This window comes from Harpia harpyja, chromosome 2 (genome assembly GCF_026419915.1).
Source record: "Harpia harpyja isolate bHarHar1 chromosome 2, bHarHar1 primary haplotype, whole genome shotgun sequence".
NCBI classification, from domain to species: Eukaryota; Metazoa; Chordata; class Aves; order Accipitriformes; family Accipitridae; genus Harpia; species Harpia harpyja.
Window position 1 is genome coordinate 69,735,071 of NC_068941.1, and position 25,758 is coordinate 69,760,828.

Here is a 25,758-nt window from a genome sequence, read left to right on the forward strand (position 1 = left end):
GAAAATGAAGTTATTTTAAATAGCATACATAGGGGTCTGAAAAGTGGCCTATGATGTCACACAAACAGGCAATGAAAGAGTTTCTTTAGGTTGTAAAGGATACTTAACTTTTTTTTTTTAAAATGGTAGCAACCACAAGTACACACACACGCGTGAATTATGAGTAAAGAGCACCACAACATAAGTAGAACCCCAGGAAATGAGATAATGTCAAACTCTAAGTTTAGCAGTTACTTTTCCAAGACTCAGTAAGAATATAATGATATGGAAATTGCTACTTTCTATTAATAATCTTCTCTTCAAAGAAATTTATCGGCCGTTTCCTTTTCTGAGTTTTTACATTGGAAAGAGGTAACCATAATTCTATATTATTACCTTGCCTCATATAATCTTAATTATTAATTATTGCAATTATGTTCAAGACAAGCATGAAAAGTGTACAATATTAGAACATTATAAGCATTTCCACATAAAAATAATGGAAGTTCAGTAAGATCAAGAATATAATTTTACACCTATAATTATAAACTTGCCTTGAAATACTACAGACTTAAAAAGCATACCCAGTTTTGTCAACAGAATTAAGATTTCATCTGACAATACAGCTAGTGACATTTACCTTTTTCCCTTCTTCACCTAAATACATAGGAAAAAATAAGCAACTCTTTAAAAGCAGGCAGATACTACAATTGCTCAATTTTTAAAAATGCTGCAATAACGTAAATTAAAAAAAAAAATCCACTTAAAAGTACACCTTCCCTGTGAAATGCTCTTGGGAGGCAGCGATTCAGCACATTACAGTGCCATATAGGTCAGTTAATAACGTGCTTGCAATTAACATCCAAAGAATTTAGGGTGGCAAGTATTACAAACATAGAAAAGATGTCCTGAAACTAAAATTCTGCTGACACGATTTGCTCTCCAAATGTGAAACTAATATTTTCTGTAAACTACAACCTTCATTCCCAATAGAGATTCAAATGTATTGCTTAAGATGGAGTACTTGTTTGTATAAAATATGTACCTAAAATTACAATTTCACTCTTTGATTTTATCAAAAACCAAACATAGGGTAGAATAGGTATGTATTGCACCTTAACTGTACTCTTCACCAAAAATGAGTTACTAACTATAAAACCTTTTTTCAAAATCTTTACCCATAATGGCACCATAGGTCTTTCAGGAAGACTTTATAAGGAGTTATAGGCTACTTTAGCTTCTTTTCACATTCTTTTTAAATATAGACATCGCTTAAGTTCAAAATAATGAAAAACAACCCTAGAATGAATTATACCACAAAGTAGAAATTAGCAAGTCAGAGGAAAGAAACTCTCTCTCATTCACAAACCCATGATCATTTATGCAACTCATACTACAGAACAGCATACTTAAGAGTTATCTCTGCAATGAGATATCAGCAAAGGATATTGCCTTTTAACTAGCAGTAAAAAATGCACACATTATGCCCAATAAAACAGTCTACAGATTATTTATGGAGAAATCAAGCGATAAAAAGATTATTTTCAAAGTTTCTTTGTGCTCTGTATCAACCAGAATAAGTCATAAATGACAGAGCTACTTAATACAATGAATAAACAACGAAAGCAAATGAAATCCAATTCAAGAGCTTAACTTCATAAAATTGCTCCTACTGAAACTACAAAAGGTTAAAAGAATATTTGCAAGCATCTCAGATTTCTTCAAGAATATAATGCTCACAAAGGTTTCCCAATAGCCGGACTTAAAGACAGTGACATGATCCTTGATAATGATTTAAATGTTAGTCACACAAAACCATCTACTCATTTGATTGTAAATGAGTTTTTCCCAACCTTTAACACTCATCATGTGCATATATACAATACAATAGCTGTAGTTACGCTATTACTCAAATCTTAATAAGCACTATGTTTAAACCTCCAGTGACAGTAAAAACTGTAGCCCAAAGATCCCATCCTTCAATTCTACTCCTATAGTCTATATAATCCTGTTTCCGCTCTTTGAGCTTCACTGAAACCATTCTCACTAACATCTCTTGCAGCCTAACCCTATAATAAAGCTCAGAATCACTATGTAATTCTTATCTTCCTAGACCTGTCAATCACCCAAGACTACCAGCAATGCTTCTTTTCCGGAAATAATTCTCCCTGGTTTCCTTGGCATTGGTGGTCTCATGACTCATCCCTTATTCTAATTGTTCTTTCAGTGTGTCCTCCTGAAGGAGCCTCCTCATTCACCTGTACCATTTTATGAATCATTTAATAGGTTTCTGTCTTGCATCCCTTTCCATTCTCCTTCACTTTATCCAGGGCCAGGATTCAAATTCAACTATTGCCTCCCTGCCATTAATCAGCAACATACTTTCTACTTCTTATCTCCTGTGTTTGTTCAAGCTAACACCTCAGCTTGCATCTTTCTTTCTCCATACAGATGCGTCACTATCAGCTCAGTCTCAGCATAGACAAAACACAGGTCTAACTCTTTCTATCACTGCTTCGGTCTCCCTTCCACTACTTTAAGTCATTAACTTCCACGACTCTTAACTAAGCATCAGCCCCTCACACCAGGGTTCTCTATAGGTCCTAGAAATAACCTGGTTTTGAGATCTTGGCAATGCCCATCACATCACTAACATATGCCTTTAGTAGCTTAAATTTTATCCTGTGACCACAGCAGTTCACATCTGAACTAGTGAAGCACCCTTCTTCATCTTTCAAAATCCAGAGTTGACCCTGTTCTCTTTATTCTGAACATTCCTCTCTAGATAGCTTTTTTTAGCCTAAGGTCAGATCACACAAGTCTCCTCCTCCCCCCACCCCATCACTTGAGCAACATCCGCTTCACTCTCTACTTCAGGACCCTTACTGGTCAATGTACTCATCCTAAAATTACTAATCAGGATGTAGATGAGGTTAAAGTTTCAATAAACTGTTATATTTTCATCTCTGAACTTCTCTTCTGTTGCCTTCGTGGTTGGGAGAGCTCCACAAAGCAGTACCTTCTTCTTTCAAAAACCTCCTACAAGTTTTTCCATAGTGCTCATTTAAAAACAAACAAACCAACCAACCAGATGGCTGGCACACCTAGCCGACTACGCTAAAATTCACTGCACTGATGCCAAACATTCTCCTGTGTCATCACAGATCTGATGTGTCTTCCCTTACCCTTAAATCGTTAAGTATTCTGGGTCAGGAAACACCTCTTAACCACAAAACTTTGGGATGACTAATTCAGACACACAACTTCAGTAGTCTGATACTTAGAAAAGTGTTACTAAAACAATTTTCTACTTTACAGTGCCTATGGAAAATATCATACCAGTGACAAGCCCGCTCAGTCGTTTTCGTCTTTATCAAGGTTTCTCAGCCTGTTTGAAAAATAACCCAAATACCATCTTGTATATTGCTGTTACAGAGGTTTTCACTGGTAATCAAGTACTTAAACCAATACCTAGCATTTATCATTTTTATCTACCCTTTCTAAATTTTGTTCACTTGTTTGCTGGTATAGGAATCTTTGCTAGGGTTTTTTGCAATGGCTTCTTGCATTATTTTCTAGTATTTTAAAGATCAGGTTGTCCCAGGCTACAGAGAAGACACGATTCCATATTTTATGTCATTTTAAAATAACACAAAATTAAGTTCTTAGGATTAGAAATTCTCTCTGTCATATGGTTGTATTAGGCCTAGCACAGCAATTTTCAAACTAATTGAGGCCTACAGGTATTTTTGTAATATCACTAATTATTTAAAACAAAGTGTTTTGCACTCAAAATGTGCTTCTCTAATTAAATAACATTTTCATTAATATTGTCATCTTAAAATGATGAGTTTCCCTAAAGCATTCACAAGCAAAACCAAAAATGCTCTGCAAAACCCCAAAATACTATCCTATTACCCCAGCCATAAATTATCCACTTCATTTTAAATAATAGTTCAAATAGTTAGTAATTCATTTTCAGTTACTTGTTTAATGTTTCTGTGTGCTTTCTCATTATATCTAGTTTTGCCACTGTGCAATTTAGGTTCAGTCATACTGTACAGATGAGCAATTTTGATCAAAACATTCCTTGTGATGCAAGTAGCAGGAGTGTGCCGCATGCTGTGAACAAGAAACTGGTGATGTACCCTGCCCCCCCAAATTACTGCAGTGAACTCCTACTATTCCATTCCAACACAGCATAAACCTATATACCATAATTTAGGCTTAGGCATACAGTCTTCACAGGAAAAAAACCTGTGTTTTCACATTCAGCTTACACTGACTGCAGAAAAGCCATATGCTTTATCTCAAAGTTTGAGCACCCATAAGAACTGCAAGCTGCCCATTAAAACACAATGCGGTATTTGGGTACTACATTCTTCAGTTACAGCTTCTTAATTTCAAGCACTTTTTTTCCTGTGCAAATCAGTTTTTACAGAACAGTCTAAAAAGAAAACTGCTTTTACTGACTATTTTGAAAAAACTCAGCTACTGGAGTATCATCAATTTTTAATCCTAATACACACCGACAACTCGGCATCAGAGCCGTACTCCAAAAACAGGTCATATAATAAAAAAATCAGGCTACTTAATGTAATCTAACTATAACATTAACCAAAGGTAACAGACTTCATTTTACCAACGCTAAAAATATTTAACAATAAGAAAACAAGACTACTTTTTCAGAGAATTATTTGACTTACAGGTTTTGAAAAATAAATTTAGCATTAAAATCCTAAACTACACACTATTTTTTTCACTCTTGTTAAAATGCTGTCTTTCCTAATATTCAAATTATTTGATCATTTATTTAAAAAAAGATAAATAATCTACAGTTGTTATCGTCAACATTTTAACAGATCTCCGAGAGGGATAAAAGTAACATCACAAACACGAGAACACTTCTGACAAACCTGTAATAATCAATAAACAAAAGGAAATGGAGCCCAAATATTCAGATGAGTAAACTAACAGAAATGTGGAAAAAATTAATCGCTAACTAGAGCGCAGACTAATAGGAAACTTTAAAAGCATTCGTTCCCTTCTTTCAACTCTAACCTCTAAAATACTACACTCCGGGAACCATAACAAACACGACCAGCTTCCCTAAAGAACATTTAATTGGGAAAACGTGTATGAGCTGCAAGACGCCTTTATCAGGAGAGAAATCAAGCAAAAGCTTCGATTTAGTTTTCGACAAACAAGAGTAAGGAATTGGAAACACTACTGCAGCCAAACAAAACAACAAAATACCATAATGCTACCTTCTCCATGAGAACAAAAGCATCAACCACCAACCCCACCCCACCCCCAAGCAGGCTGTTGCTCTCTAACCACAGAGCTAATGCTGTAGACAATGTAATCCCACAGGGAAGACAGAAGGTCACAGACACACTGTGAAATCATAAAATAAGGTCCACGTTTTGGAAAGACGCAGCAGTACTTTCACCAGTCAAGATTTCATTTGGAACAAACAGGTGGAGTATAGAAACGGCCTGTTCTTCTCCTGACTGTGCCTTCCCTCAGCACACAGAGGGAGGTCACACGTGCTCAGCACAGTCCGAAATTAAGGGCACGGCACTTACAATAAGCAGCAGAATTCGAGATGTGGTGAGGGTGGCAATACGCAATGTAACACTGCAGGTGAGATTGCGTACTGTATGCCAGCAGTGGATCTGTTATTATTCATCAGCTGTAGGTGGCTAAGAGGGTGTCACTTGTTACAGTGACACACGCTGCAGCTGGCTAGCCGCGATGAAGCATGACCCGGCGTGGCTGAAAGGGATGGCAACTATCACTCGCTATGATCCCGCGCGGCTTAGTGGGGTGGGGAGGATGCTGCCCTTCGCTGCAATGCAATATTCGGGGGAAGGCTGCTAAAACTCAACAAAGCCCGGGAACGGTGCGCAGGGAGGCGAGAAAGGGCCCCTCAGCCCCCCAGCCCGAGGGAAGGGCTGTCCTGCTAGCGGGGGTGCAAAGGCTGACCGCCCTCGGCGCGACCGAGAGCGCTCCGCCGCAGCGCGCCACGGGGACAGAGCCGCCCCGCTCCGCTCCGCAGCCCGGGCCGGGCCGGGGGGTCTCCAGCCGGGCCCCGCCGCCCGAGGGGGGCTGAGGCAGGGCAGGAACGCTGCGCTCCGCTTCTCCTAACCGCCGCGGCCGAAGCCTTTGTCCGAGCGCTCCCGGTCTGCGGCCGAGGGAGCCCGGGGGTCCCCCTCCCGCGGCAGGATGGGCTGGGTCGACAGAGAAGGGCGACAGAGAAGGGGTCCCCTCCCCGCCGGGCCCCGCGGCTCTCCAGGAAGCCCTCAGAGAGGGAACTCCTCCGGAGCACAGCCGGGATGAGCGCTAACCCCGCACGGGGGTCCCGACCGCCGTCGCCCGTGCCGGAGAGGAGGACAGCAAAGGAAGCGCCCAGCCCTGCCGGGACCTCCGCGCCGGGGGGCCGCCGGAGAGCCCGGCCGCTGGCGGCCCGTCACCCGGGGCGCGGGGGGGGGGGGGGGGGGGGGGCTCCTCCCGTGCGCCCACCCGGGGGGGACCCCCAGCCCCCCGGGGCTTGCGTCCCGGGGCCCGGTCCCGGACCGTCCGAAGGGCAGCTCTCCCTTCCCCAGAGCGGCGGCAGAGGCGCCGACGGGCGGGGACCGAGCAGCCGGCGCCCCGGCGCCCCCAGAAACAGACGGCTCCCGGCACGGCGCCGCGAACCCCCCGCACTTACCCTGTCACAACAGGCGCCATCTTCCACAAACTCTCGCCAAAACTCCTACTCTCGCGAGAGCGCCCCCCTCCCCGGGCCCGGAGCGCGCGTGCGCGGGCCCGTGAGACACGCGCGGGGCGGCGCGCGCCGCCCACTCAGCGCCTGGGCTCTCCCCTCAGACACAACAGCCGAGGCGTGGGAACCGCGCCGCTCTCGCGAGAGCGGGGCGCCGCCGGCCGGCGGGCAAAGCGGAGAGCGGGGCAGCTCTCGCGAGAGCGGAGCGCGCGGGGGGGAACCGAGGGATTCCCTCTGCCCGCTCGCGCGTCTCGCTCCTGCGCCTTCCCCCGCCGGCGGGGAGGGACGGACCGACGCGGGGGGCGGTGGCAGCGGCAGCGCGGGGGGGGGGGAGAAACCATTCGGGGCGAGGAGGGAGGGGAGAGGTGGCTGCCAGCGCGCGGGGACGGGGCACTCGCGGGATCGGCCGGGAGCGCCGGCGAGGGGAACTCCCGGCCGCCTCCGCCGCCTCCTCCCCCCCGCCGCGGGAAGCGCCTGTGGGGCCGCCCGCCCGCCTCGTGCTGTCTGCGGGCCCGGCACATGCGCGGCCTGGTGGGCTCCGGGCTGCCCCGCGCGTCCAGCCGCGGTGTGGGGGCCTGCTGTGGGCCCCGCCGTCGTGGGCTGCCCTGCCCGCCCCGGCTGGGCCCCGCCGTCGTGGCCTGCCCTGTCAGCAGGGAGACAGGGCCTTCGGTCAGCGGCGGGGGGCTTGGGGTAGGCGTTGGGGTGTACTAGGAAGACGGGGAGGTTTTTGTTTCCCCAGTATGGGATGAATGTTCTCTCAGGAGTTCAGACCGGGGCTTCTGTGGAGGTTTTGTCTGTAAGTGACGTGCCTGCTCTGTCTGAATCGCGTAAATCCTACAAAACCAAGCCCAAGTTGGTAGTTGTTGAGCAGCTTGGGTTTCCTACCAGAGCTGTAAAGAAAGTCAGAACCCACCGACTGGAGGTAACCTGCTTTTGATGGCTCTGGCGGGCAGTACAGACTAAGCGCTTTTTCATTCCTGTTTATTGAGTTCAAAAATTAATTCATACAGAGCTTGGAAAGCAGTGGGAAATGGAAAAGAAATTCTTTTCCAAATAGTGAATAAAAACTAACAGTAGGAGTTTGGGATCTAGAGGCACTGCTATTAGAAAGATCTATTAGATTTCTTACGTAGAAATGTTACATCACTTTTTTAAAAAATCAGTTTTAAATGAAAAGCCTATTCTCATAATTTATTGTCATCTGCAACCAAAATGCGTAAGATACGTTTGTTGAGCAAACCAAAATTGTTGAGTCTGCTAAGACTCCAACCAATAAGGCAAACCTCATGTCCTCTCAGATGGTAGACTGCTGAATATAGGCATGGCAACAGAACGTATCTGCAAAACGAAATTACTTGGATGTGCTCCAACGTTTTGACATAACAAAAAAAGAAGACCCCCAATTTTGGGTTCATTTAACAACCTTACCGTTTCAACGTGAGAGTCTGATCATCCATTAGAAGACCGTGTTTGAAAACTAATCCTTTTACATCAAGGATTCTGTCCTGTCCGTTCAACTTCCTCTGTGTCTTTAGTATAACATGTCAATCTAACTTCAAACACAAATGCACCATTGATTTAAAGATGCGCTGAGATTCCAAAACCCACATCATTTTTATTACTTCACCTCCGTACCTCTGCTGTCTCCCAAGTTAGGGAAAAAGATAACATTTTAGTAATCCCATTAATATGATTTTGGGTTTGTCTCCCACATACGCTCTCCGCTGCTAATACTAATTCAATGAATAATGTCTCAGATGAGTAAAATCATGTTTTAAGAGATTGCTTGGCAACAAAGTTTGCTGTAATTCTACTCACTGTACAAACAGCTATTGTTTGCTATCATTAAGGGACTTTCCCCATCGTGATTTCCCCCTCCTCATTAGGTATGAAAGGACTTTGATTGGTTCCCTCATAGGCGCAGTTCTCGGCAAAAGCACAATGCATACTGGAAATCCTCTGTATTGTTTGCAAAGAGCAACTCGTAATCCCTTTGGAAATCTCTTCCTAAAAACATCTCTCTGGTTTTTTTCTTTTTTTTTTTTTTTTTTTCTTCCAAGGCTAAAGAGTGATCTCAGCTTGTGCTAGCTCCATTCCATTAAGAATGGTTTCTGGATATTTGCCATGGACTGTCTCTAGATGGTCGTTTTCTGGGGCCCCTCTTTTAGTGTGTTTTGAATCAAACTGGAAAATCTAAAAATATAGCACACAATAATCTGCAGTGTCTAGACTCTTAATATTTTACAGAGAAGGCATTTTGATTAATAACCAGATTAATTGGATACTGGAGCAGGTATATTATTTCAAAGAATTAATAATTACAGAAACTATTGTAGTCCTTTCCATCACTGACAGAGGAACATTATAAAACAAATAACCATTGAATTTTTTTTTTTTGATTATAAATAATCTGTAGTTCAAAAGGCCAGGAATACTATTCAAATCAAAAACAATAGCCTGAAATTAGTGAGTAGCTGGTGGAAGGAAAGATAATAAAACCACAGAGGGTTTTCTAATATTGTTCATGCCTTGGATTTTCTTCTTGCTGCTAAAAGTTTGTATTTCACATAGTAGAGTGTGAGCAATTCCTGTTGACTTTATTGGAAACTGAAAGCATCTAGTACCTCGGGGAACTAGGCCCCGCTTTCTGGTCTGTAATGAATGTAAACGCTTCCAGAGCTGAGGTAGAAAAACAAATTTAAATACAAGGTTTGCACCATTTAAAATTTTGTGTTCGCTATGCAAATTGGTAGTTTGACTTTTTGATTTAAGCCCTGCTGAGGTTGGTGGAAGTGTTCTGAATCAGGCTTGTCGCTTCAGAGATGATTTGGAGAAGCACGGCTTGGAGGCGCCTTTGAAAGACGTGAGTTCAACAAGGGATGGGCTTCAGTCTTCTTCCAAGCAGACACTCTGCCAGCTGACTCCAGCTGGGTGTTCATAATCATTAGCCACCTTCGAAATGGAGGGCTGTTGAAGGAAATCCAGTTTACTCTCACTTGTAAACTGGGGGACAGGACCAACTCCTACTTCTTTGGATTCACCGACACGTGCAGATGTGGACAGAGCCAGGTCTGCGCATCTGTGCTAAGTGGGTGCCAGCAGCTTCATTTGGGAATTCATGCGGTTCCCCCGTCCTCTCAGGATCTTACTTCAGGCGGAAAAAGGAGAAAAGACAGGGAGCCTAGCAAGAGCCCACAGAGTCATTAGGGATCAGGCCCTCTGTGTGGACTGGAGGCCTGGAGTTTTGTCTCACCAAAGGTACTGAAGGAGCTGCTGGCCATCAGTGCTCAAGCAGCCCGGCTCTGGAGCAGAAGGGCAGATGGGAGCAGGGAGCACTGGATGCAAACTGTGATAACCAGGCTGAAGATTGCAACAGTTCGACCAGTCCAGACCAAACTTTCTCCAGCTCAGCCTTGGCTCTGGGCTTCCCCTAAGCTCATTCCTTTGGGCACAGCACTAGCTAACATGCTGGCTGGCTTCTCATTTGGCAACTGCCTCCTGCCTTGCTGGCTTAGAGAAAGATGAGAAGACAGCAGACCTGCACCCATTTGTGTAGAAGCACCCTGTGCCTCTTATGTGCTTAGCACAAGCATGTAAGAGACACGCAAGGGGATAAGAGTCCCCTTCCGGTTGAGTCGGTCGTCTTATAAAAAATAACTCATAGTGTGTCTTGTAAAATCCTAGCTATTTATAAAATCCAGTGACCTTAAAAAGCATTGTAGGTAGTAGTACCACAGAGTTATCTGAATCTTCATTACAAGCAGCAGGTTTATCTTGAGATGTTGCAGTTTCTATCTGGTGGTGTAAATCACACATTCTAGTAATAGGTACTGTGATACAGCCCTGCTGGAATTTTATAAGCACAGGATGTGCAATGTGGTTTAACCGCGTGTCTAGGAAAGAAAATAAACAGGCAGTTGCCCACAGAACATATCTCACATCTGAACTTCGGTGCATGTGCCAACAAAAGTTATCGCTTAAGCTGCTAGCTGGACAGCCCGATGTCAGAGGTGCCTCTGCTGTTTGAAATGGATGCTATTTTTCAACACAGCTCAGAGGATTTGCAATGTTGTCTTGAGGATGGTAGGGATAAAGGATAGGCTAGTTAGCAGTCTGCAGCCGGAGCGTTGTTAAATAGTTTTCGCTTGTGTGTCATAACCTCAGAGAGGACGATAGCGCAAAGAAAAATCTAAGTCTGCGTCTTAATGCCGGTTGAGGTATAAGTATGCCTGAGTATGGTAGTTCCCAAAAGCTCCAGTCGGGCTTGGGCCTCACTCTGGTATTGCCTTGCAAACAAGTACAGTCCGTTCACAAGGTGTTTTTATAATGTCAAGGCAAGATGCAAGAAGTGAGTATAGCAAACAATAGGAAGGAAGAGGGGGAGGGAAGATGAGGTTAACAGTAATAACATCATGTGGTTATGTAGGTTAACAGTGTGAACAGCTTGATGACTGACTTCTGTAACCTCTTATTTTTAAATACTTTTCTAGAACACACTGTTAAGACACTTGCATTGTATTAAATTTTGCTCCTTGCCTTACCCAGGAAAAGAATCTTCACTTATTTTCCATTAGGTGAAGTTTTTTTTCCATTTGCCTATAAACTATCCTGCATCTCTCTTCTTCTTAGTGTCACTGGGCTTTTCAAAGAGCGCATGTCTGAACGTCTCTTACACAGCGCTCCTCCAGTCGTGCACATGGTGCCTGTCCACCAGTTAAGCGTGGCACTGGGTTATTCCCTTAGCCCTGCTCTCCACACACAGCCCTCTTCTGCAGCGGTGCTTCCTGCAGCGGTGGCTGGTGCCATCAGTCTCCCTATCCTCAGGGTGCTCCTGCAGGTACCATCAGACTTCAGTGAACCTGTGAATCAGCCGGAGAGCAAAATGTTCTGGAGGCTGGCAGAGCCTGCCCGCCACCCACCAGGTACTTCCAGCCCCTGCACCCGGGCATTCACAACCACAGACGCCGGTGGAGCGGAGGTTCACCCGGCCCCACCTTGGTGCTGCCAGGAGCGTGGCTCCCGTGCTGCCCTGACCTCATGCCATGGTTAGCGTGTGTACCCACCAAACCAGTTCTAAGATTAAACCGCAGTATGCAGGATTACGAAGTCATTGCTGACAAGGAGTCCAGCAGGAAAAACTGTGTCAAAATCTCCTCCACGCTTCCAAAACATGCTAGAGACGATACAGCTTCTTTTCAGTCTGTCTGCTCCCTGTAGGACTGACTTTGAGCAGAGTACGCCAGAGGAAATTAGTTGCATCCCGCTGAAATCAAGAGGACAGGAAAGATTGAACTAGTCAGTTAGACTGTGAATTATCACAAGTAATTAACAAAGCAAAAGGAAGATTTAAAGATTATGCTATAGATCCACATGTTTTATCCTCTTTATTAATATATAAATACAAATTGAATTTGCAATGCTACAGTTTTGAACCAATGTGAAAACAGATGTCTTTGTGCGGAAAAACTATTTAACCAGAGCTGCTGTCGCAGTTCTGTTGTTTTCATGATGTATATTAGTTTACCATCTACACTGCCAGAGATATGCTCACACCCAAGCCTGTAATTTGGTGACTGAGTTAGAGCTGATTTTTTCAGCTAGTCTGCTCTCCCATTCATGGGGCTCTTTGAGGAAGTGTATGCTGACATGCTTCACCTTTACCTGCAAGGAAAATGTGTTTTTGGAAAAGCCTCCAAAGAATGAAAACTCATTTGGTTCGCCAAAACACGAGAGAAACCCACACTCTTGATTATACACATTTTTCTGCTGGATATAGTGCTTAAGGGAATTTCAGACAGTATAATAAGGTACAAAAAAAGAGCTCAGCAGCCTCCTCTAAAAGAAAACCACAAACTGCACATAACCCCTTGATAAAACTACCACTAAAAACCTCTTTGACATTATAAACCAGACCATTTTTCTGTGTACTAGGAAAGTCTAGGTCCCAGTCATAACCACATGCTGTTTCGAATGGGAGGAAATGTAGACAGAAATCCATAACCTGTAATTCTACATACAAATATGTGCATACAGGAATTTTCCTAGTTACGGGTAGAGAGAGGAGTTAGGAAATTAATTGCTTCACAAAAAGTGTAAAGCTAGGTACCGTGTAAACACTGTTTGGAGAATTTAGCAACGGTTAAGCCTTGTGCTGGTCCTATATGAAGAAGTTAAACTAATTTTGTGTGTTTCGTGGCTTACAGAGGCTGTGCAAGGCCTCAGGCTGTGAAGGTAATACTTGGTTTGGGGCTGTTTCTTTATTTAAAACATTGAGGAAGTTATATACGCCTGAAACAGAAGATTTTTAAAAGTAGTCTAAAGGCATGGTCAAAGAACATGTAATCCTAAAAAATAATTATCTTCTTGATATCTATTTGAATTATTTCTTTTGTCAAGAACAGTTGCACAAATTCTAGTTGTTGTGGACTTAGTCTAACTTTCACACCACTCTCATTTTGAACCTCTGCTGTTTTGTAGCCCATTTTCCATAATCCTCATCCCCAGAAAAGAAAGACTATTTCTGGCAGTAATTAATGAAAATAAATTCCATACAAATTGCCTGAGAATATTTCATTGGTCAGATCCAGGGTGGCTGACACTTGTGAATAAAATAACCTTTTGAATTTTTTCCTTTTAGGGGATTACATGTGACCTTTTAATGCAAAAGTTCATTAATGCTTGGATATCATATTGATGAGCTTTGTATAAATGAATGGATGAACAGATAAGTCATAACTAAGGTAATGAGCTTATAGCTGTTACGAAGGTAACTGACGACATGTCATGGATGCTAATTAATTGAAGAATTTCTGTATAATTTTATTTATTGTCAGTCTCAGTTTAGAATTCACTCTCTCTTCATTAATCTTAACAAGCAGTGTTTCATTTTTAATGTTCCAGACAGCTATATCTTTTTTCTAGAAATCCAGATACCCAGCTATTCTTATTACTCATGGCTTCATTATCAGTTTGTTTTTCTGCTCATTACTGGCACTGACCTTGCCAAGAGCTAAGCACATGCATAATTTTACTCATGCAATTAGACTCATTAAAGCTAATGGGATTAGTCAAGAAAGTAAAGCTACTTCTGTTTAAGTGTTTGTCATTTGAGGTAGTGCGACTAGAAACAAGATCAGAAAAGTCTGGAAGGAATTCAGACTGAACAATAATTTTCATTAAAAGTCATATAAAGAGAAATTCAAACATTTTTCCCTTGACCTAATGGGTGATGAAAACAAGATGGTTTCACACTGGAGGCGAACAGGGATTTTGTAACATTGTTTTTTCTTCAGAACACAGGGGCTTGTCAAAACTGAAGCTTGTCTTAGCAGACTTTACGAGGTCATTTCTCAAGTCTAGGATGAACTATCTAAATGAAAGATAATGAGAAATATGCATCTCAGCCAATGGCCCAGCAGCAGAGGCTGACTCTAACCTGACAGCAACATCATGATGCTGCTTCCTGGGAGACTTTGCGTCCCCCCAGGAATATTTCATTAATGTGGGGAATTTGAGAGGGGCAAACCCAGCACGTTTCCCCTGCAGAGAAGGAGGTTGCTCCGAATTAAACAATGTAAGGGTGCCTGCTGTCTCAGAGGAATCGTCTCGCAGTTTGGACATGGGCTTATATGTTGAGGGTCTTCTGTGCGAAATCCTCAAGAGGTGTTTATGCCAGTGTAGAGCATAAGAAGGACTCTATGCTCTAAGAACTCTAAAGAAGTTTTGTGGAAAAAGAAATGCATTTCCTTGCCAGTACTCCTGCCCTACCTTTGTTCCTCATTTCGAGCATTGCAAGTCTGCCTTTCTTTGACCTGCCCACTGAAAGCCTCGCAGAAGCATTATAGCAGCCAGAAATACAATGTTTAGAGCGCAGCTGGTTTTCAGCCCCTTTCTTTGATAGCTGTCTCGGCTGGGGCTGGGAGAGGAGGGGCAGGGAGCAGTTATTCCATCCATCCCAAGGAAGTTCCCTTCTGGACCGTCAGGACAATTTTATGGCCATTGGTAACACAGGCCAAACATACAGTGGATGATTATTAACTCCAACATGCTATTATTTGTCATTTTTGACCTCTGATGAGATGCCCCATATACAATGAATTATAAAAGATCTGGCCTCTCACTTACAAAAACAAATACAAACTGTTCCGCTATCATTCTGAAGCAATAAATCTCCCTGGCCTTGGAAAAAAACATCACTTGTGGACTTTCACCCATTTTATACCTTCCTTTCAAAACAAACACTTATTTTGGTCCCTGATAAAACCAAATGACAATGAAAACTTATTAAAGCTACAGTAGTCTAAAAGTTAAAATATTTGGTTAATACTGACTCCCATAGCCTGGCTTTTTCTGGGTAGAGGTTAAAAAAACAGCAAATCCACCACTACCGACTCTGATATTGGGGGTGGTGGATGTCTTTAACTATTACTCACTTTTTTCTAGGAAAGCAACTGATCTATGCCCCAATGCACACAATTTTATTAACGTTGGAAAGAGCCATGTGGTGTTCATACAGTGTTTAATCCCGATAAAGTCTCAGCGCCCAAGGTTTTCTGATTAATGGCAGAGGAGGAAGACTGGAGTGACAGTTAGGGTTTCGCCAGTTTGTACTGTATATACAGCTGTTGCTGCGCAGGGGAGGGAAATGCAGGGTCTGGCTGTCTGTTCCAAACAAAAAGAAATGGCACATGCTATTACTTCCAGATCATTGCAGTCCCTGCACCACCATCTGCTGGGGGTCAGAGCAGTTGTCCGGGTCGGCGTCAGTCATGCACAAACTCAATGCCTTCCACAGAGCTGCACCCAGCAGTACATATTTACAAGAACAATAAAGCAAACCTGCTCCCTGGACACAAGCACCACAATGCTCCGTCACATTGGGAACAAAGGGGCACAACGAAAGTTGATATGCATTACAAAGGAGGTTCTCGGGGATCACAGCTTTGTGATTTCGGGCCGTAACACAAATTGAAGGGAAGAAAAACTGTCACCAATAAGCCCAAACCTAGCGATCATTGTATTTGTAACTGACGTAGCATTGCTAAAAGGGTGCCTGGGTCTCTATGTTTCTCCTTTTCCTATTTATGAAGTCCTCTGTAGAAGATAGTTAAATGGGAAAAGCTTTAATGATAAATGTTAAACACTAGGATATATTGTTCTGTAACAGCAGCAAGATGATCTCTGCCACTTACCCCAGCTTGTCTGTGCATATCTCTTTTTACAGGGCTTGTGCAGTGTGCTGGAGCGAAGTGTAGAGAGCCCTGACTGACGTAAACTGAACAGTTCCTGGAAACAGGACGAGTACAACTGTGTCACTGTGATGTTGAAACCCAATGAGCAGTTCTAGCATCTCTTTGGCCTGAACAACAACTAGTGAGTAATTAATTTCTTCGGCTAAAAATGGCTGCTTCAACAACACCAGTGTGACACATCAGGCGTTACTGCAGGGTATTGCAAACCTTTCACTTAGTGCTGTTCTGCACCCTTGCCTGGACATACGCACACGGACGTGACACCTTTGGTGCCTAGAAATGGAGGTGGGTCTTCTTGCTGTACATTAAGGCATAAAGGTACAGCACAACTTTTCTTTTTGATCTGGGCTAGCTTACTGCAGGGCTAAGTCCAGTGTTTCAGCACTGCATCAAAATGGAAGCAGGGGAGCAATGGAGCTCAGCGCAGACACATCTGCATTGCTCAGGACAAACTCGGCAGTATTCAACTGAGTTTATTAGTTTGGTCTCAGCATCAGCACCGTTAAAACAGGCAGCAGTGCCAGCATGGGGTGAGAGGAATGGGCAGCAGCCCTGGAAAGCTATGAAAAGGGCAGGCAGAGCTGGACCCAGAACATTTTTTAAGTGAGGCTCATTGCCAAATAACTAGAAACCATGCTGTACTAGCAAAAACACACGAAGGACTGCTATACTCCCTGCCTCACATAGCTGCAGTGTCTGTCACAGCACCACCACATACATGATCTTTGACATTTCATCTGGTAATTAGTGGGTTTGGCACAAGAAAACCCAATCTTGTTAGGCCCTGTCCTCAGTTGCTTTTTACTAAGCTCCACTCTGGGCATTTTTGCATAGAGCCTCTCCAGTCCACATAACGTTTGACAGCCTTCTCGGATGCTTTGCCTGAGACATAATATGGAAGAGGAGACCTCCAGGTAGCTGCACCCACATGCCTTCCAGACTCCACCTCCCTGGCCTTGCTGGCACCAGGACGCCGCAGCTGCCGGAGCCGCAGAGCTGGTTCTGGAGCCTGTGGGGGCATGCAGAGCAGCCTCTGTGCATTCCCTTGGAAAATGTCACCAGGCTCCGTTACGTATTTGTGCTTGGAGGGCACGTGCCCTGAGCCATTTGGCACAGAGCTGAACTGCACAGGTTTGTACTGCGATTAGGCAGCCTTTCAGTGTCAGATCAGAACTAAAAGAAGGACTTTTTTTTTAACAATCTAGTGCTCTGGAACTGAGTTTGAAGCAAAAAGTTGCGGAAGAGTAGTCAAGGTATAGTTTAGATACATATTAAAATGTATGCGAAGTGTAAATAACTTGATGTCTCTAATTTTGGAGGGGGGAGGGTGGGGGATGGGAAGCTGGCAGAGTGGCTCTGTCAGGACACTAGTAGTAAAATGAAAGGATAAAGAACCTTTAACCTGTAGGTTATCGATGTAAATCTGCCCCAAATGTGTAGGGACTGAAAGTCATTCCCATCAGTAGTCCAAGAGAAGTGATGTGTTGTCCCATGTGTCTAGTCCACAACAGACAGGTGCTACATCGTGGAAATCATCCCTTTGGCACTTGCTTGCACCTCTGTTGGAGGCTTTATTCTAGCAGCCAGTGACTAGATTAGTACAGGGAATAGACTGGGTTTCTCAGTCATCCTTCTGGACACAGTTCAGACATACTCTTCAAATAATGCTGGGGAAATTTAGGACTGGTTTCATGTGTTTTGCAGATAAATAAGGGACTTCAGTATTCAGAAGATATTTTACAAGTCCTGTGTTTACTAACAAATGTAAAACACAAGAATAGATACATTCTGCCTAATAAAATAACTTTTCTGATAAAAATAAAGCTTTTACTGAACAAGCAATTGAACAACCATGTTCGTACTCTCGTTCTATGGCATGTTCCTGCTAAACCATGCTCTTGTTGGTAGAAACATGCCACATTGTGGCGTACTTAAAATAAATGGTGCCCTGGATAAATGTATTCTTAACTTCTATTTTGTAAATCTGTCATTGTGTGAACAAAAGAGTTCAGTTTATTTTTCTTAATTGACTAGATGAAATGAATTTATATAGTGTCCAGCCCAATGGGTATCCAGTTGGACATACAGCTTAGGAGACTAATGTTGAAACCACACAGCATCCAGGGGCTGTGCTGGAAACATTTTGTTTAGGTACTTAAGTGGGAGACGAGCTATTGGGAAAATCTAGGCCAGAATAACAGTTTTACTTTTGATATTGCCTCTTTATTTCATCAACATCACCCTTTATCTCTGAGGCTGTAGATATGTTTTTATAAAGATCATTTCTGCAAGTTACCAGATCTCTGGGCAATACAAATTCAGTCCAGATCAGGCACAATGAAACATATGTTGAATCAACCGGAGCACGTAATACATACACATAATGGTTGTTTATGCCAGCTTTATTCTTTATGCTGCCTCAGTGACAACTATGGGAGAAAAAGTTACATTTGATCAAACCCAAATTGCACAGAGGCGAGGTTTTGCCGTTTTGAACAAATTTAATCTATTACCTTAAGCTGTACCAGTTGAGCACATTGCATCAAGAGGCGGTGACATTTTTGATCCAGGATTAACTGCTGTAGCTTTGGATTTACTGCCTGGTGGAGCCTTGGCCTGATTTTTACCCCCAAACCACTTGCATGCTGTTTCTTAACGTATCTGCCTTGAACTCATTTACAAATCTACTAACCTATCTTCTTCCAAATCTTTTCTCTGAATTGCTTCTGCAGTAACGTCTGCCAGTTTCTAATGTCTAATGGCCAGATAAATGATCATTAGGAAATAATGGATTCATAAAATACAATTATGTAGCTTTATGAAAGCAGTATTTTAGTGATTTGCAGCTGGCCTGGGGCACACATATGGTTATTGTGGACTTCTGTTGCCTTTGTCCTCCATCCCTTCTCACTGCTTGCACTACCCACTCACAGCATTGTATTTTAGCCCCTTGAATTTGCCTGATTGAACAAGTCTTTGCAGTGGTATTTCCAAAGCATATAATACAGGAGGTTCCCCAAGCATATTGGAGATGCTTAAAACTTCAGGAGGGAAAAAAAGATATTCAAAGCTTTTAATATTTAAATATATTTGTTCCCATTGTTTAGGGTGTTACTTTTCGTTGTTACAGAAATCTTCTGACAGGGTTATAATAAAGGGTTGTCTTGCTTTAATCAACTTAGTAAACTTTTATTTTGTCCTTTATGTTGATTACAAAAGCAGCTGACATTTACTCCGTTTTACTTGCACCTTTTAAGCCATTGCACTGTGTTAATGGCTGAGTAGCATCTCACCAAGCGACAGAACTGCACTTGCTCTGCTTAAATACTGCTGCAGAAGTAGCACAAGAGAAAAATGTTGTCTTTAAGGTCTTGCAGAAACTCTGGCTAAGCTGGAGTAGTGGACTGGAAAGAGATGTGGCAGAGAGAGAAATCACAGAAGAAGTGAAGGGAAAAGGGGTAGAAAGGCAAAGGGAGAGTCTGTTGCTTTGGTAAATAGAGAGAGGGATGGCTGAGCAGACAGCATCAAATTGCTCTCCATCTCCGTTCTGGCACTTGCGGATCTATTGAAAACAGGCCAGAAGGACATGCTGAATTTGTTGCTCCCGTGTGCCAGCCTTTTCTGCAGCAGCGAGAGAAACCAATCAGTGCTGCTTCAAAAGCAGCTGGAAACTGAGAAAACCCTGGTCCCCTGCTGCCTGGCAAGCAGCAGTACAGGGTCTTCTCGGTTTCCAGCCACTACAGAGGCTCCATTGACAAAATGTGTGCTGCATTTGAAGGAGCACAATGTGACAATGAAAGAACCTGAGGGAGACAAAACAAGGAAGGGGAGAAAAGAGGGAGGGGGGGAGAATTAAATGGGAATGAGGGAGCAAGTCGAAGGCAGGAGGACAAAAATCAAAAGAAAAATAGGCTAATCACTGCAAAAGGGGTGATAAAAATAAATCATCGTTGTCATATTCGACACCTCTGCACTGCTTTATCAAAGAATATAGTTGCAATAGCAAGATTCAGGAAAACAAAGTAAGACTTTACTAGCGTTCACTCTCACCGCCTCTCTGAGATACAGACACACTTACTTTAGACCCCCATTTTCACAAATACCGTTATGAAGTGCAGAGCAACTGGAAGATGCCAGGTCCCACACCGGGGACCATGTGGTGCTGCGAACAGGACAGTTCACATCCTCACTCTCTGTTTCAGAGAGAAGCAGAAAGAGTTAAAGAGCCCTGGAAGCCAGGAGGACAGTATGTCTTACTGTTGCTCAGAACAACCGGGCGAGAAAACAAATGCTGCGCGAAACAAAGCCATGGAGCTGGCTCATTTTCTCCTTTCCCTTCATTGCATCGGCTAAGAGAACACGTAGCAGAGTGGAAACCAGGGTATCGCCGATAGCTCAGACCAATGCAGCATGGCTAGGTTTTATTTCTTTTACCACAGTCTGCCTGGCCATGTGGTGGGACGTCTAAGAGGGGCATCCAAGAGCTCAGGGGCTGTGCCTGAGGTACGTTTTCGAAATCTCCCAGCTGTCCCCACTTGCGGTGCTTGTTCAGGGTGAAGGGTGGTCTGGGAGTGCAAGAGCTGAATTTTGTCAAAAAGCAACTAAACTGGAAGGAGTTCCCCAAATGTCCCCACATGGCTGATGGCCTTTCACAGGTCCAGCTTGAGCTACTTCAAATTAAAATCCACTGAAACCTGTATGGGGTGAACACAGAGTCTTCAGCACCAACAGTTTCACTCCAGATAGCTGCTCTTACTGGGAATAACTTGGTAAAGTAGACATGCAAAAAAGAATATTGCTTGGAAGAGAGCACTAATGTCTACAGATTTTCTGGGAATTCTTGGTACTTTCTGAAGGGTCAGAGAAGTGCGCCATAAAAATTGAGATAGAAGAATAGAAATGCTGCTGTTAGTTTCAAGAGGCAATATCAGCCAGGAACGAAGAAGGGGGTAAATTCTGTATTGCCCAAGTTGGAAGTGTGTAAGCTTAATTTACCTGCATTTGCCTTTGAGCACCCTGCTGTCATCATCTTAAATGAGTTTTTCTTTTTAACCAAAGGAAGACTCCTGTCCTGATGACAGGAGTTTTGAAGTCAATAAAGCCTTCTTAAAAAATTCTCAAGTTATCATTCAGTCATTCAGGTTTAAAATAAAATGCTTCCATTTGCTCTGTTAATTTGGCAGTTACTTTCAGTCTTGAGAAATTACTCCTGTAAAGTAGTTACTGCTTAGGTAAAAAAAAAAAATCTGTTTCTCCAAAGCAAACTTAATTTGAGCATGACCCATGGCATCTACACAATCTCCAATTTTTAGATAAGTGATCGATTTGTCTTTCTCTGTAGGAATAGTAGGCAGTGTAGAATGGAACTGATTTTCTTGTGATATTTTTACTAGTGAGTTACTGTGTGTTATAATTTTGCAGAAACCTGCAGATGCTTTAGCAGTTGTAAAATAAGACCAGCATCACGTCTGTCTCATCAGAAATCCCCCATTGTATAGTATTTTAAGAATGAGATGGTATTTACTTTATTATTTCATCTGTTCGGTTCACATATAGTAGACCAAAAATGATACCGTGTTTTCAAATTTACCATTTCAGGATTATTCCATCTGAACTGTAAGTTAATTTAAAGCAAAGGTATCTTGCTTCATCTGTAAAATCTTAGCTGTACTTTTTATGTCATAGGAGGAGCTGATAGCAAGGGCTGTATAGGAACTACCAGCGTGATGAACAAACGTGTAGAGATACCTCTCAAAATACTGTGTGAGCACCTATTTGATACTTTTAGGGATTGCGGTTTTTTTTCTTTTTTGGGTATGCCTCATGGGCTGGCTATGTCTATATTAATGAATAATTCATCATAACTGAAATAGATCACCATATTGAAGTAGTTAGTGCTGAGAATCAGCATGTTTGTTACAAGCACTTCAAGGATTTGAACTTCAGGCTACCTTTAACTTGATCCCTTGGATTGACTCTTCTCACTATGCAAGTGGTTTAATGCTGCCCAAAGGCCCACTGATTGGTTTGGACTCTTATGTCTCTGTTGGAGGCTGGAGTGCGTTTCGTGTCCACTGGGCAGAGCTTCTGGGTTAGTTCCCTGCGACGGGAATTCAGTGCTGCTGTGCACCAAAACTGCACTGTGAACCGAACCAACGTGCAGTAAATGCAGATGGTCAGGGGATGGGATTTGTTTCAAAACTGCATTACTGCTCTGAACCAAAATGCTAATGTATAAGCAACCATATATATTTTTGTGGCTCTGGGAAGACACTGCATATTTTTCTGTTGTATGCAAACCCAGCAATTTTGCATGGTAGTACTCATATATCTGCTTGTATACTTTTCTGGCCAGCAACCTCTGGTAAGTTCTCTGTGTTTAATGATGCAAAGACCAAAGCCAGCTACGCTGAATCATTATGTAAGCAGAGAAATCCTTACATATGTACTTTACATGCAACTCAGAAGAGCAGATTTTATTTTATCAAGTGATAACCACCGTGGTCTTCACATAAACAATATGAAAAACTGGTTTCCAGGGTGCATGATGAAATAACTGCAATGTAAATTGACAAAGTTGTACTCCAATTCTCCAAAAAAGAGAAAGTGATGGGTTTGCCATGGGGGCTCCTTTGGCACCTGCGGTTGTGCATTTGCACACATTCAGAGCTGTGTCTTTCAACTTGCAGCTTACTGCCATTGAGACCTGACCGATCCACCAGCTTCGGTGCAACGACACTGGGGCTCCCATAAGGGCTGAGTTTGGTATGAGCGGCAGGAGCAGGAAAGATTTCTCTTTGTAAAAGGCTGCCATCCACTTTTGTGCAATATCCAATTTGGTCCAGATTCCCGCCAAAAATATTTTGAGGATAGTGTCCCAAACTGTAATTTTCCTGTCCCCAGATGAGAGGCTAAGTTTGCCCAGAGAGCTGGGAGATGCTGCTTCTCGGAGAGCTACGATGTCGGTCAGCTGTGGCTCCAAACTCCTGGCACGTCACACGCTAATTAAAACCTGCTTCTAGAGTGTCTTTTGCACTTATGCCTTGAAATGTCATTCTAGTTTAGGAAACTTTCAGAGATAGCCATGCTCAGCTCCTTTCTGAGTCCGAGAGGACTTAAACCTGCATTTTCCACTTCCTGGGCATCCTCTGTCTCAGCACACCTTATCTCCCTTTCTAGCTCTGGTCCTAGAACAACACAAGTGTATGTTTCCTGATCAGAAGGTATTTTTGTAAAGTTTTCCACCTCATTTTTGCAAAACCAAAAGTTTCCTCATAGTCAGGCACTACAGATATCTTCAGATTTAGTTTTTAATCTGGACTGGAGGTGGTCCACAGGGGTGTTCAGAGATAAGGTCTCGGTTCAGTCTAATAAAACACCAGAAGCTGTTTGTAAAACAGGCATCCAGCTTTTGAACATCTCCTAGGTGTTTCTGATTTTCTTCTCTCAATTTAACATAAAAATGTAAAGTATCTTCCCTTCCACCCCAGGTTAACAAGTTTAGAGCTGCAGGAGTTAACAACAACTGCATCTCTCAAACAGATATTTTTTTTTAATTTTATCAGATTTTTAAAATGTACATTTGGTCAGCCTTTTAAAATTTGATCTCTAAAGAAATCTTGCAGAACTCCTGCGTAATTGTTAATGGGTCACCTGGTAAGTCATAGAGATCAATACTTCTTATCCTCAACCATTACATCCCTATTACAAGTGAGTACACAGAGACAGACAGTGCAGGCTTTTACTTTAGCACAGTCCATACAGATTAATTAAAAAACAGGCCCAGTGCAGATGATGCCAAAAGAAAAAGTCCAAAGCACGAAAAAAACCAAAAAAATAATTACATCATTTCCTTGTATCTTCCCTAAGGACAAGGGATTGGAGAGTATGAGTCAGTCTGAAGAAATGAAATAAAAACAGCCCAGCTTTTAGTGACTTTTCCTTGTTCTTACCTTATGGAGCAGAGCAGGGCATTGAGAACAAGCAGCAGAAATCTGACTGCTTGGTAGGTTTTAAAATAGGAGTGAAGGTGTGCATGTGGATAGCTTGGCTTGACAATTTGTGACAAAGATATAGTGACCATGAAAAGTGGACTTGCCTATGGGGCAGCACAGCCTTGCAGACATCACATCTACTGCTGCCTACAGTTAACTACAAAGTGGGTGTGCTCTGCAGCTAGTGAGTGAAACATTTTCAAAGCTCCTTAGAGAGAACACACATTGCATGTCCTTTTGGGTGCTCAAGCCTCTTCTTTATACCTCTACTTTCCCGTCTGCAATAGAGAGGTGCTGGGAGGATGAAGCAGTGGGCGACTTATACACTACTTTCTTGGTATAGGGACAGTACATTTTGTCTGTGACTTATGACTTGCATATCACTTTGCCACGTACTCACCTTGCTCTCTGTCCGACATCACAGTGCCAAATATTCTGGCAAATGACATTTAATAATGCAACATATTTTTCTGCTTAATAATTCAGTGAGTGACAATTATCTGGATACTCATGAACTTCCTACTGTGTCAAAATGGTATTGTTCTCTTCTGTTTAAATAATGCTCAAGATAATGAAAGATCAGCTGTTTGAGCCAGGGGTTCATTTGATAGCATCATTTGCAATTCCTTTAATATCAGGGATATTCACCAGGTCAGTGTCTCTGAGGGCACTCTGATAGACATAATTCTGTGTTGTTTACATTGGTGCAGAAAACAAAAAAGGCAACACAACATATTTTTGTTCACACTCTCCGATGCCAATGCAATCTTTCAGTGATCAAACCTGGTAAATTTTAGGACTACTCTGGAGCCTCCCAGATCAGAGCTTACAGGGCAGAAGGCTTAATTACCCAACCCAAGTTTCATTGTCCCCCTTTTCCTGAGATTTCATTTCAGAAGGAGAGGATTTGGGGTGTCCTTTTGCCCATATTTTTACAACTTTTTATTCTTTTCTGTACAGTCTCTGCTGTCCTTTTATATCATATCCCTTCCCTGCTCCAAATAGCTAGTCTGGCAAGCACAAAGACGTTTAAAGAACTTCAACCAAGTTAAGAGTGTGTGTAAAACTGATGGAGGATTTAAGATGAGAAGGTGGGAAAGACCTACCTGGCAGTATACATATAATTTCTTTTAATAGTTTAGAGCCAAAACCTCCTGAGATTCATTTGATTGTATCACAGTCTCAGTTTTCATTTAAAAATAAGTCCCTCTGAAGAAATACTGAGTCCCATACTGATGCCTGTGTGCGCAGCCTGAAACAATAGCTGCGAGCAATGCTGATCTGCATCATGAAGTTCAGCAGTGTTCAGTAGCTTCAGGGCTCCCTGACAACTTTATCGAATGACTCCATGTGCCAGGAGGAGAAAAATGTAAAGAGCCTATAAAACCCTCCAAAACCTTGGCTTTTGCAGTAATGACCTCTTGCCTCTGTCAGCCTATGAGGGGCAAATGGGAATGAACTGTGGGATGGGTGTGGGAAGCCAGCATCACGCAATCTTCATGTCACGCTGTGCCTTGGGCAGAGGCTTGCAATCATCTGACCCTGTCCTCAGCATCTGTTTCCCCGAATTGCAAGTAGTTCCATTACCATCATGCTGTTTTACCATCCTGCAAATGCAAATTTGCCCTATGACAGAATGAGTCCTACCTCTGATGGAGTAGATTTCGCCATCCTGTATTGTGTGTGTGCTTTATGCTGCAGGTCCTACGTAAGCCTAAGAAAAACCTCCTGATGTGTACTACTGATTGTTTACATATGTTATCAGAGG

At 43.0% G+C, this 25,758-nt stretch overlaps 1 protein-coding gene across 5 annotated transcripts in view; it reads right to left on the reverse strand.

Annotated features, from left to right (window-relative positions):
* Positions 1–25,758, reverse strand: part of RBPJ (recombination signal binding protein for immunoglobulin kappa J region) — a 155,417-nt gene that overhangs the window by 59,666 nt on the left and 69,993 nt on the right. The window contains exon 1 of one of the 5 annotated variants that reach the window (XM_052780303.1): positions 6,692–6,765. The exons of 3 other annotated variants lie outside the window; for them this stretch is intronic. In XM_052780303.1, the coding sequence (XP_052636263.1) occupies positions 6,692–6,711 (20 nt within the window). In that variant the 5' untranslated portion in view covers positions 6,712–6,765. Of the gene's footprint in view, positions 1–5,567; positions 5,849–6,691; positions 6,766–25,758 lie in introns of those variants that run through there. One more of the 5 variants, XM_052780301.1, reaches the window with a different exon arrangement.